This window comes from Gavia stellata, chromosome 11 (genome assembly GCF_030936135.1).
Source record: "Gavia stellata isolate bGavSte3 chromosome 11, bGavSte3.hap2, whole genome shotgun sequence".
NCBI classification, from domain to species: Eukaryota; Metazoa; Chordata; class Aves; order Gaviiformes; family Gaviidae; genus Gavia; species Gavia stellata.
This window is the reverse complement of record NC_082604.1, coordinates 29,624,864-29,637,888: the sequence shown is the minus strand read 5'-3', so window position 1 is coordinate 29,637,888 and position 13,025 is coordinate 29,624,864. Positions and strand designations below refer to the sequence as shown.

General features: G+C 40.7%; 1 protein-coding gene across 1 annotated transcript in view; it reads left to right on the top strand.

Moving 5' to 3' along the window:
- The window catches only part of ARHGEF26 (Rho guanine nucleotide exchange factor 26), a 59,291-nt gene that overhangs the window by 20,151 nt on the left and 26,115 nt on the right, over window positions 1-13,025 (top strand). Inside the window, exons 7-8 of the mRNA XM_059822882.1 lie at window positions 12,151-12,303; window positions 12,806-12,935. Coding sequence (XP_059678865.1) covers window positions 12,151-12,303; window positions 12,806-12,935 — 283 coding nt within the window. The remainder of the gene's footprint in view (window positions 1-12,150; window positions 12,304-12,805; window positions 12,936-13,025) is intronic.

The window sequence follows — 13,025 nt, the reverse complement described above, 5'->3', positions numbered from 1 at the left end:
ATGTCTTGAGGGCATCCAGCTGAGCGTAGTTACCCTGTTGGTTAAGTGACACTGAGGTGTGACCTGGGGGAGAACTTCTGTGCTCTTTCAAAGAAGGTTGTTCACACTGGACATGATGTAGCAGATAGGTCGCTTCTTATCGGTAAGGCTGAGTGATTATGTTGGATACGGTGGACAGAGAAATGGGAACAAGAGGAAGAAAAACCCTCCCAAATGATCTGGAAGCAGGATGTGAGGCACCTGTGGCTCTGTGCAGAAGCTGGTGTGTTGCCCTGACCCACTGCAGGTGCTGGTGAGCACTCAGACCATATGTGATGCTTGGGTTTTCGAGGTGTTGCAAAGCACTGCTAAATTTACCATTTGTGGTTTTTGCCTTTCTCCCAGCCTTGCTGCATAGTCTGCTTTTACTGCTGATGGGACCTTTTTGATTGTCAGGTGATTCCAGGCGTTCTGGAGGATGTATTGTAGAGCTCTGAGTCCAAAATACTGGGTTTTTTTCTTTAAATTTTAGGTGCCCACAGAACACATTTATGGATTTGTGTCATATTGATGACTTGGGACAGTGCATTTAGCCTTGTGCTTCCTCAGATTGCTTCCTTCATGGTTTGTTCTGACATCAGTGCTCATTGCTGAACTCTTTGGCTGTAACATCTAGGAATTGTTTAGAGGGTTCTTCTGGCAGCTGAAAAAACTCTCTGGGGTGACCTGCACTGTTTCTTTGCAAATGACTAGCAGCGTTGGTAGGCAGTAACTTTAAAATAATGCGCAGTTGGTACTTGCATTCCTGACCCAGTGATTATTCTTTTATAATTTAGCTTCCTTACTGGAGACAAGATTAGATGTATGACTTCAATACTCAGGAACAACAAATCTGAACAGAATCATACTTCCATTTGCTCATTTTCTTGGGTGAACAGAACTTAAGAGAAAGAATGTGGTTTTTTTTTAAAACCAGTTTAGAAATTATTATATGCATTGTATAATACTTAATTTAGTAAATAACTGGCAATTACCTATACAAAAAGTGCCCTTGAAGAAAATACCTAGTTTTCCAGAAAATACAATAAGCCTTGAGTTTCAAATTATTCACTTAAACATGTTGAAAAGAATACCCCAAACCCAGATTTCCATTGTTTGCCTTCATGGTGTATTTTCATGCTATGTAAATAGACTAAACTGTGGCCAGCTGTTGCTAGGTGTAGGAGAAGGACACAATAGGAAGATCTCGGGCAGTGCCACGGTGACTGGAGAATGATGACACTGTGTGCTCAACTGTGCGTGAGCCTGTTCTTCCCACTGCTGCTGCACAGCCTCCTTGGTAACCCTGACTTCGATCCCAGAGCTGTCCTCTCCCGTAGCTCTGACGTGTCACCCACAGTCACAGTGGTGACCAAAGCAGGGAAGCGCTTTTTTTGATCGGTACCTATGGAAGTTTCTCAGCCCAAGACATTTACTGTTGATAGTGAGCTGCATGGGGGGTTGCCAGTGGGGATGCGTTTAACTCTTAAAAAAACTTTCTGAGAGCAGTCAGTGTTTTAATATAATGTTGGTTTAGAGTAGTAAAGAAAAGTTAAATATTTTTCATAACGTTCCCTTCTGTCCTGTTCAAGCTGTCCATTGCGTTCTCAGTTTCAGATGCCCCTCTGAAGGAATGCCAACTGATCATAAAAAAACCTGAATCTGTTCACAATTTGCTTGTCTCTGACTTGTGCGATCCTCAGTGAAATTAAATACAGCTCATGTTAGATTTCAAGGTCTCTGCTCAGGCGTCTTTATCTTTGCCTTCACGCCTGCTCAGAGGTGTTGTAAAAGATCACTTTTGGAGAGGCCATATGAGAATCTTCAATATCGCTGCGTGTGGCACAGAAAGTGTTGGTGGAAGGCATTTGCAGTTGTGTATCTGTTACCAATGAATTTAGCCTGAGCCTAAAGTCAGTTATTAAAACCAGATGGGGCTTGAAGCCGGAATAAACTTGCCTTGCTTTGTCACTCTAACGGATTGTATGGTATCTTCAAGAAACACCAACATAAACCTTAAACTGTCTTTATGGTTCTTTTTTTCCAGTGCTGGATATATGAAATTTAAATATTAGTTGCATAAAACTTGTATTTCTTCAGAAAATTTTCTGTATCCCAGGGGTCATTTGCAGTGTCATTTAAATGCTGACCGTGTAATCATGTTTTTATTTCTCTCTAGCATCCTGCCTCCCTGGTGTTTTACCCAGCAGAACTTGAAATGCTCGTCAAGCTTTGCATAAACACAGTTTAAACCCTTTAAAATAGTATTAGCTGGTGCGATCTTTTAAGGAGAGTTTCGGATCATGTTAATGATTGTGTTTACTTATTTTGCTAATTAAAATAGACACTATGTAGCTGGACTTCGGGTTGTTTTGTTTTGTTTTAAAAAAGTCAACGCAACTGATTTGCCAATGTTTTCCAGATCCCTGGAGCTGCTATCTCATGCTTTGCTTAGAGTAGACCCTTCAGGGGATTATTTCTGAACGATTACGTGATGAAGTAGTACATTTAATATCTTGTTTGGGTTTTAGGGTTTTTTATTTGGCAGTGTAGATGTACCCTATATATATCAGCTCTTTTTACCGCGTAATCGAAACCTAAATGACCACCATTGGCCAAGATCAAGAGTAAGAGATGAACGTCCTCTCATTACAAACTGCAATACTGCCTGAAGGATAGTGGGAACCCATTCTTTTGATGAGTTTTACTCAAGAGCTATTCTAGAGTAAATCAGGGTGGTTTTTGACGCATTTTTTTTCCCCCTAACTTCCCTGAAATAATATGATTGCATTATTCTCAAGCATTTGCATGCCAGGGGAGGAGAGAATTGAAGAACAGTCCTGCTCAACCCTCCTCTGCGGTAGGGTTGATGTAAACCTCTGTGGTAGGGTTGAGTTCACCTGAAAAGACCCAGGATACAGGCTGTACCTTTAACTACTTGGCTGTTGTCTGTGTTACTCTCTGGTTTTCTCTTAAGGCCTTCGCAATCTCTCCCATGTAATGCTGTCTCTGGTTCTTCTTTTTTCTTCCCCACAAAACATGATTCTACTTCCTTATCTCACTTGAACTGGACTGACAGCAAACGTCAGGGAATAGTGAGTGGTAACGTGTATATTTCTCGGGAAAAGGTTCAGTAAAAGGAATGGCAAAGCCCCCAAGGCTGCGAGAAGCCAGTTACAATTGCTCCGTCATCTCAACTGCATGATTGTAGGTGTGCATTTTTCTTGATTTTTTTTTTTTTAATTGTGGTTGCTGAAGCTTGATGGTATTAGCAGTGTTTGTCAGATGAAAGGTAATTAAATTTCTATTTTAAATTTACAAAAACGGTATTCTTGAATAGTGGCCATTAGAATCTTCCTTTTTTTTTACCTCTCTCTACAGAATTCTAGTAATTTTTTCTTGTCTATCTATACCTGTATTCAAAACTTCATCTGCACGCTGTCCTCTCAGTATTCTTTGTGTTGTATTACTGCCAAAATTATTTTGACAAATACATTGTCTTTGTGTCCCTTTCTGAAAAATTAATTACTCTGAAGCTGCGTACTCTCAATTTATCTTCCCATGGAAATGCAGCGCATATAGTGTGTAACTCAGTGTCCCAGATTCTTATGCAGAGAGACTCACTGTCAGGTCTCCTTGGAACTTTTCCTCTTGTAATTAGATTACTTTTGAAAACTCTTTTGCTTGTCCTTGGTCTAGGACTTCGTGTTTAGTTTTTCCTTTACTTCTATCATTAAGTACTTTTGGAGATACCTTTTTCTTCTTTTTCTAGCTGAGGTCCTTAGCCTAAGAACTGATATTTCTCTACCTAATTATCTTCTAATGACTGTTTTTAATGTTAACAGTATAGCTTCTTTTCTTAAAAGGAAAAAAACACCACCCCAAACCCAAATCTTCCCTCACCGGTGACTTAAGGTGGTTTGTGTTATCCAGCAACAGAGAGTTTTGGCATCAAATAAAAAATAATTCATTTTGAGAGGAAATTTTGTTTGAAACAAGGATTGAAACCGTATTCTGGATGAACGGCCTTAAAATTCTGAGTTTAACCAAAAGAGTCATAACAGCCCTCTCTCTTGTAGAGGGCTGTTGTAGGACCAGCATAGTTTGTTTCTTTATTTGTGTCCTTTATTTTTTGCACACTGATGTAAAAGGTCGAGTTTTGGTGCTAGTTGTACCTGGAGGTTTTCCCCCTTCCCCATCACTCCCTCAGTTCAGCCTGCTGGCAGCCAGATGAGATGTAGCTGAAAAATAACCCACAAAACAAACCTGGTCAGAGTTTTCTTTCTCTCACCTCCCTCCCATCCCTGTCAGAGCAGAACAGATCTCACCGAGTGTCAGCCCACAAGCAGTTGTGGTGAAAACCTGAAAGAGCATGGTAGGAAAAGGAATGAATAAGTTGGATGAGCTGTGGAAGCTGGCATTGCCAGAACTCCGGCATGAAGCTGCTGTCTGCTATAATACTTATTTATACTGAAACCCATCCCCGTATTATGTAAACATAGTCTCTGTTTTTTTTTTAAAAAAATAAAAAAAAAATAAATCCCACAGCAGCATTCGTAGCTGACTTCTTGGAGCCTCTGGCTCTTCTTCTGTGGCCTAACTTCTGCATAGAGTCATTTGTGTGAAGATTTGTGTTTAAGGACAGTAGAACAAAAGTACTTTAAAAATTCTAAAGCCTTCAGCTGTAACCCAAAAACTATTTATCTAGTAGGTGTTTATGTGTCCTTTCCTGCAGAGCATCACTGTCACGATCATCTGAAAATTACTGCCCACGCAGATCCTCTCAAGCAGTCCTGCTTTGTTGTTGGGTCTTGCAGGGTTTGTTCTAGTAGCAGCTTACGAATCTTTCACCAATTCTCAGATTTACTGTTGCCGCAGGAAGCACAGAAGAGGAAAACTGTATTTATCTGCGTATTTCTTTGGTAGTAAAGTGGATGGTTGTTCAACAGTTATTCGAACTTGCGTCTCTGCTTTCCTTGTACAGAGACTGATAAGGAATGAAGAAGCAGCCTTTCTTAGTTGAGACTGAGTGATAAGTCTTCAAGAGGTCAGTCTGGTTTTGGAGAACTGCCGTTGCCCTTCTTGCATAAAAAGAATGTGTAGTTTTGAAAAGGCACCAAGTTGTTAGTAAGTCTAGAAATATCTGTGTTTAGCAAGGCTGTCATACTGGCAGGATATATGCATGTTCCCTTGGCTCCTCTCATGTATCATTGGGTCAATGTGCTTTGTTTAAATGAGATTTTAAACCTCAAATTCATGAGATGAAAACTTTCATTGCAGATAGACGAGTTACATTGCATTGCTCCACGTTACTCTGGACAACAGCAAGGTTGGTCCTTGCAGTGTTTATACCTAGGAAATCTTGCCTGCCAAAGTGTGGTATTTGCTCTCCTACATGTCGTACTGTAACTTCTACTATGGATGTGGCTGTATCAATATGAACATTATGTATACAGATGTTTGTTTATACATTTTATAGGAAAAGCAGCTATATGTGCAGCTATATCAAAACCTGCAACTTTGTCGCTACCTTTAAACATGTGTGACAGTTTGCTGCCCCACATAACTTGTACAGATGTGTAGGAAAGAGGCTGAAGTGGCTGCGATGGCACAAAGAGAAGTCCAACGGCACTTGAAGCTGTGCCCTGTCCTCTCTCACAGCACTGTGTCCTCCTGCCCCTTGGCCTTTCCCGTGACAGGCATTGCTGCTCTGCCTTCTGAACAGCACCTGCGCAGGGCTGTAAAACAGCGTAACGTGGTGATTAGTACACTTGCACTTCGGACTTGCTTTCCTTTGGTTATGAAAGTTAGGCGGTTGCCAGCTTGGCACAGGTGCCCTTGTGAGAAAGATTAACCTGGGTGTGCTGGCAGTCTGCCTCTGGCGCAGGGCTGCCGGGAGGTGTGTGGCGGCGGTGGTACCCACGGCGGTACCCCTGGGCTCTGAGAGGGAGGGAGCAGGAGCCTGCTGGGGGAATTTGTCGTTTGAAATGAAATGACAAATTCCAGGCTTTCTCTGGAGAGTTTCCTGGGCACTCTCTAAATCACTGTTATTTCTAGACTGTGGTGGAGAGTTCCCTGGCTGATACACTTTCCTCAAGGCTAAGCAGCGCTTCATTTATGGTTTTGTGTGGTTCATATTTTTATATTAACAAAAATTTCTTCCCAGACATCAAGATTGCTTAGTTCTCTTGCATATACTAACACTTGGTTATTGTGAAGCTAGGAATTGCAGGTGACAACCCTGCAGGTTTGTAGAGCCTGGGACAAGGTACGCATCTGGTCTTTCTCCTCCGTTCTCCAAGGACTTCGCTTGCTGTGTTTGTTAGTTTGTCCGTTCTAGCAAGTGTGTTTATATGGGAATAGCCTCATCACTGTTGTTAGAAAGCTTCATTGTTTGTGTCATGCAAGAGACCATTTTGTTCTGTGACAAATGAGTATGTAGGTAGCTCTTCAGGCTCGGGGAGACAGGCAGAAGCACCCTCTTCCTCCTCAGTAGTATAAAAAGCATTGCTTTGTTCAGCATGGGAAAGGTTTTTAAAACGAAGACTCCTGTTGTGATGTCGTCATAATTTATCAAAAAGATTTACATTTCTAGTGCCACAGTGCGTTCTTTGTGGCTTCATTTGTCAGCGGGTATTAATTGGTTGACTCAAGATTTGTTTTTCTGAAATGCATACCATTGAGCTAGATGCTATGAGCACTTACCCGCTATCTCAAGAATCTCGCTGTAACAGAATATATTGGCAGGGTTGCCATGGCCTTTTTCTTGTCCTGGATTTCTGCCAGAGTGCTCTAAATAGTTGAAAAGGCAAGTGGCTTACCATTAGGACAGTTACTTGTGGGTAGGCTTGCTGAAGGTTGTTCCAGTTCATTGCAGAATGAACCAATAGGCTGTCAGGGTCTCTTTTTTTCTCTTGTTTGGCTTTGTAGTCGCTCAGCGGATATTGCCTAGTAAAAGGTATTTTTATGGGCTGTTAGCTTTGCAGCGTTTGGCGTTATAAATATATATGTATGTATGTATTGTTTTCCGTTATTTAGGTGGTGGTAACTCCTGTAACAAACTGATGCATTTCAAACACCTGTGGATGCAGTCCCTCCCTTGAACCACCCTCTTTTCAGCCATTCTTTTGCTGAAAGCTCGGATTCTGATCACCATAAAAGTTCTATGGAAATAGGGCTGTAATTTTTCCCATTTTTACTATTTTTAAATCTCCCCCACCCACCCCACCCCCCAGTAAAATAAACAAACCCCCAAAAACCCAAACCCACATTTGTGATGCAGTTGTTAATTTTCTCATCAGGAACAGAAGCTTCAGATTTGGAGAGGCTAATCAGAATTTCTTACTACTTTTATCTGAAGTTATCTGAAATTGGTAATTGGTTTTCCAGTTCCCTTCTCTCTAAGAGGAGGAAGCTAAATTGTACTTGCTTCCACTCCAGTGGCTTTTTTCTGTTACTGGAAAGTGGTGATGTGTCAGCAGCAACATCACTGTGAAGCTAAATCTGCATTACAATCTTCTTTACGACAGACATATAGGTCATTATAACTTCAAATACATTAAGCAAGAATAATAATAATGAACTTGAAATAAGTGATCTACAAGCCAGACTGCAGTTTGCTTCCACGTACAGAATGGCTTTGATGGTGACAGACTGATATTTTCAGTGACTGTGGCATCTGACAGAGAGAGGCAATGGCACTGTCCAGAATGGTTAGCAATGAGTTACATGAACCCACAAGGAGATAAAAAATTAATACTGTAAGCAGTAGGAAAAAAAAAGTCGGATAAATGTTTGAGCACCTTAATTCTATGACTGCCACGTAACCTGTATACAAAACCGTAATGATACTATACCATCTGTCCCTCTCACCAACCTGGTAATGCTATTACGTGTATTCTGTCATTTTGCAAACAGAATAAAATGATCTCACAGTAACTTTATTAGAAATTTTTTTTCTCCTCTTACCTCTCTTGGGTGCTGATCACCTGGGTCTGGGGACTTCTGGTGTTCCACATTTACTTCAGTTTCAGGCAGATCTTCCATTAAGTCTGCTCTTCCCACTCTCACTTGCCAGAAAGGCTTTGGTATCAGTTTTGTTCTATAGTGCCCTTTGGTGTAAATAATCTATTTAGATTTTTGCAGTACCTCCGATCTTTCCGTATATTCCTTTTATGTGCTGTCGTTTGATTCTACATGCTTTTTGCTCCCAGATAATAACTGATTCTGTAAGATAATTGTTTTTCTAACCCTAATTTGGCCTGCCTAGTTAAAATCTCTTTTACTGCCTAATCAGATTTTTTTTTTTAATTCAGTGCAATCTAATTTTGGAATATCTAGATAGCAAGATACAGTATTCGTAAGAATGAAAGTCCTGGTCAGTTAATATCTTTATCTAGGGGTGAACGGAAAATAAATGTTGAGAAGTATTGACCATAATGACTGATATTAGGGCATTTATTTTGTGTATTTTTTCATGGCATCTGTTTATGTCAAACTTCTGTTGATGTTGATGGGAGTTTTGCAGTCATAAACAAGACCTAGTTTAGGCCTTATAAAGGTGAATTGTATGGAATAGTTTGTAACACTGTACATGTACCACTGCGCATTTGTGTTCATACCACTGAATTAACTGGAGGTTTTGAGAAGGTTGTGGGTATCAGTCATTGCTTGAAGCGGCACGGATGAGTAGGGAAAAAACAGCTTAAGAAGATTGCCTGAGCGAGTATTAGGACGTTGTTCTTGATGGTTATGGCCAGCTTCGTAATGATCTGCCTAAGGATGTGGGAAGACCCTTAATCAGAGCCACCAAAACTTTGAGGAGGAAACTCTTGTCATAAAGACAGGGCAAACTCCAGTGTTGGTGTGGTCTCTAGTATTTCTAGGTCTTGCACTGTAAAAAGGATCAAACAGGAAATGAATTAAACCTGTATTTCTAAATTTGGCACATGGCCTTTAGGGGAGGGGGAGTTTTAGAGTATTACAATTGGATATTTGTTTTAAACAACATAAGAGCAAGATGAGGGAAATCAAATGCTGTCTTATCATGCTGTTAGATCCAATTAAGTGAAAGTCAAACTTTAGCCAGAAAAGTTCTGGATTTAACAGAAACAAATGCTTTAAATAAAAACCTCTGGTATTAAGGAAAAAAAGCCAGTCACGCAGCATAACTAATTCATGGTTAAATTGAATATAATGACTCAATCACTCAGTATTGGTCTTTATCAGTAGGATCACTTTAGGGAGGTGATTGTGCCCCTGTGATCGGCACTGGTGAGGCCGCCCCTTGAATGCTGTGTTCAGTTTTGGGCCCCTCACTACAAGAAGGACATTGAGGTGCTGGAGCGTGTCCAGAGAAGGGCGACGGAGCTGGTGAGGGGTCTGGAGCACAAGTCTGCTGAGGAGCGGCTGAGGGAGCTGGGGGTGTTCAGTCTGGAGAGGAGGAGGCTGAGGGGAGACCTCATCGCTCTCTACAACTGCCTGAAAGGGGGTTGTGGGGAGGTGGGTGTTGGTCTCTTCTCCCAAGTGACAAGCGACAGGACAAGAGGAAATGGCCTCAAGTTGTGCCAGGGGAGGTTCAGGCTGGATATTAGGAAAAATGTCTTTCCTGAGAGAGTGGTGAAGCACTGGCAGAGGCTGCCCAGGGAGGTGGTGGAGTCACCATCGCTGGAGGTGTTCCAGGACCGTGTGGACGTGGCACTGCGGGACACGGTTTAGTGGGCATGGGGGGGTTGGGGTGGTGGTTGGACTTGATGATCTGACAGGTCTTTTCCAACCTTAGTGATTCTGTGATTCTGTTACGACAGAGTCCGTCCTAAAACTTTAAGTTGAATGTTTTTATGATGTGTCTGGTTCACTGATAGTAATTAGTAATTAGCAGATTGGATGCAAAAAAAGACAGCCTTTGATTCAAACTTTAATGCATGATTTCCGGAGGTAATATTTCTTATAGTACGTGTTGTGGGGGATGGGACTTGGGTATGCTGCTTCTCTCTGCTCCTCTCTTTTTTTCTTTTTTTTTTTAATATTCTACTGTCCAAGATTTTTACTGTTGCTTACAGTGACTGTGACTGATGTCATTGATGAAACACCAGATAATTTCTAAAAGTGAAAGTTCTAGCCCAGCATGGTCAAACACCTTGTCAGCATGCCGTAACATACAGCAGGAAGAAATGTTGTGTTTCCTAATTTCCTGAGCAAGGTAAATTGGCAGCGGGCTGAGAAGTTCTTCCAACTAATAAACATGTCTGAGCAGAGTAGGAGCGAATTCCAGTCATCTGCAGTTCATGGCGGTCAGCAGTTGAAATCTGTTGTCATTTATGAGAAAATGTAGACTGTGTGACTTGGAGACTCTTTTTTTTTTTCTTTTTTTTCTTCTTGGACTCCAATGAAATTTCAGGCAACTGTTAACTTTTAAGTATTTGTCCATGAGATCTCATAGCAACTTAGCATGCTTTGCTAGTTAGTACTGTTCTTGATACTAAAAATCCAAATACGTAGCATAAGACAAGTCAGTGATAACTTGAAATATTTTGTGCATTGAAATAAGGTGGGTGGAGAATAGAAGGATGCTGGAGGACTCTGCCTTCCAAAAGCGGCAAGGCTTTTAAAAAATACTGCTGCACCACTTAAAGGGGAAGAGTGAGGAGAAAACTGTGCACTGCAGTAGACAGCATTATATCTATTTGTAGGCAGTGTACTGTTTTTCATTAAATGACAATACCGATAAACATCGGTCAGCTCAATCTGCAGTTAATGTGTCAGAACTTTAAAAAAACAAAAACAAGAAATAACCCCAGCCTTGATTCTTCTGACTTTGTGATTGACCGAGTGAGAATCTGAAACCGCTCAATTCAGGCAGCTTCTTCTAAGCACACCTGAAAAAATGTCTTTATTTTAGTTAACCGTGTTGTTAAAAGCTGTACGATAAGGTTCTGTTCATCCTGTTCTGTTCATCCTGTTCTCCTCCTCTTACATGTTTGAGGTTTGTTTGTAAAACAAACTACGGAGAACGTGGGCGGCGCACTGAAAAAAATGAAATGCTGCAAGGTGACAGATATTGAAGAGCCAGTGTTAGTAATGAGAAAATGTAATAAAGGGCACAAATAAAATAAAACGTGTTTCAAAATACTTCAGCTTGATGTGAGATCATGTGTTCCAATTATTTCCTTAATTTTTCTGTGCTGTATGAGAATTTTTTCTTAGCTGGTTTACTCTAGGGGGTTCAGGATTGTTCTAGTGAATCATCTTGTGTAAAGGCTGCAGGCAAGACTAGTATCGGAGAGATTTTCAGCAGCTTCTAGATTTTTAAGGATTGCAGTGATGTCAGAGTGTCAGTGTAGGCAATTCTAATGACCTGCAATAGATCTGTTGCTGATCTGTGTGAGCTCTTACACCCCAAACAGTAAGATATTTCTAATGAGCATTGTGGAAATAAAGGCTTTTGTTTTCTGGTAAAATTAGAAGTGCAAGGAGTGGAAAGCTTGCAGAGCCCAAAGGGACTCAGATATGGAACAGAAGATGAACAATAGGGAAGTTCTTAGAACAAGCGTGTCTAGGGGAAAAAGTCAGCTCAGGATTTTTGTTTCTGTTCCCATTTTCCCTGGTTCCAATCTGTGTTTGGTTTTAGTGGTATATTGAAGTATATGGTATATGAGCACCTTGTCCAGCTCAGCCTGCTGTATATGTTTTTGTTCTTAGTTCAGCAGTGCACACATAACTTTATTTCATTGAACATTTCTGGTATTGTACTTCCTTTATTATAAGAGCAAATGTGTTAATGTTGTGCTTGAAGTTGTTTCATTTCTTTTTCAACCCTGTTTCTGGAAATTCTAGTCTAACCAGATCAGTAATGCTGTTTCGGTTTTGGCAGCTAGAGAATGGGAAGTAACTTTGCCAGCGTTGCTTATGCTGAGCTCTGCCAGGTGACGCCGCCACCCTTTGACTTGTGTCATGTAAAGCTTTCCCTTACTGTTCTGCCAACGGAGAGATGATCCAACCCTTTCACAAACCATTCAAGTTGTCATTAGGTTATAAAAGTCATGGCTTGTGTCAGGTGAAGTGTAAAATGTTGCAAGAGGAAGTCTGCTATTTTTTTGTAAAAATGAGTAATTTCTTTTCTTTTTTTCACAGGTTCTTTAAAGAACTTGAAGCAAGACATCAGAACAACATCTTTATTGACGATATTAGTGATATAGTTGAAAAGCATAGTTCTTCAACATTTGATCCCTATGTAAAGTACTGCACCAATGAAGTCTATCAGCAGCGAACACTGCAGAAATTACTGTAAGAACCAATTTTAAGATATGATTGCAAAATCACCCCCTTTGTAGTAGGAGTGAGTAGTAGACTGTGGTATTTGGTGCAAAACCTATGGCTTTCAACTGAGCGTGTACTTACATGCTTAGCTTTCCTTAACCTACAAGTTCCTTCGAGGTAATTGAGAGTGAAAACATGCCTGGCTTCATAGTCCAGTCCTATTTGTGGTCATGTGTTACATTCCCTTTCCACTGATAAGTACAGATTAATCAATGTCAAAGATGTCCTTTCACTGTACGTTACATATGCGTCTGTTTGCACTCACGGTCATGTATGGGAGAACCTGAGGTTTCTAAATGTCAATATCGGTCTTGCATATCTAAGTAAATAAAGCCGAAGGCTTAGTTGATATGACTCCTTCAAACCACACTTTCCTAATAATAAAACCATGATTTATTTAAAATCTAGCGACTTTCACAATTCTTTGGCAAAACATACTGTTTAATTCTCTCCCCCTTTTTCCCACCAGAGCCACAAATCCAGCATTTAAAGAGGTGTTGTCACGGATCGAGTCCCATGAAGATTGCCGGAATTTGCCAATGATTTCTTTCCTCATTCTTCCCATGCAGAGAGTTACTCGTCTTCCCTTACTGATGGATGTGAGAACAGAGTTATTTTTCTATTTTTCCTTGATCCACGTCCTTTTAATGTTAGCATTCTTTCATATTCAATTCCTAGGTCATTCCGGT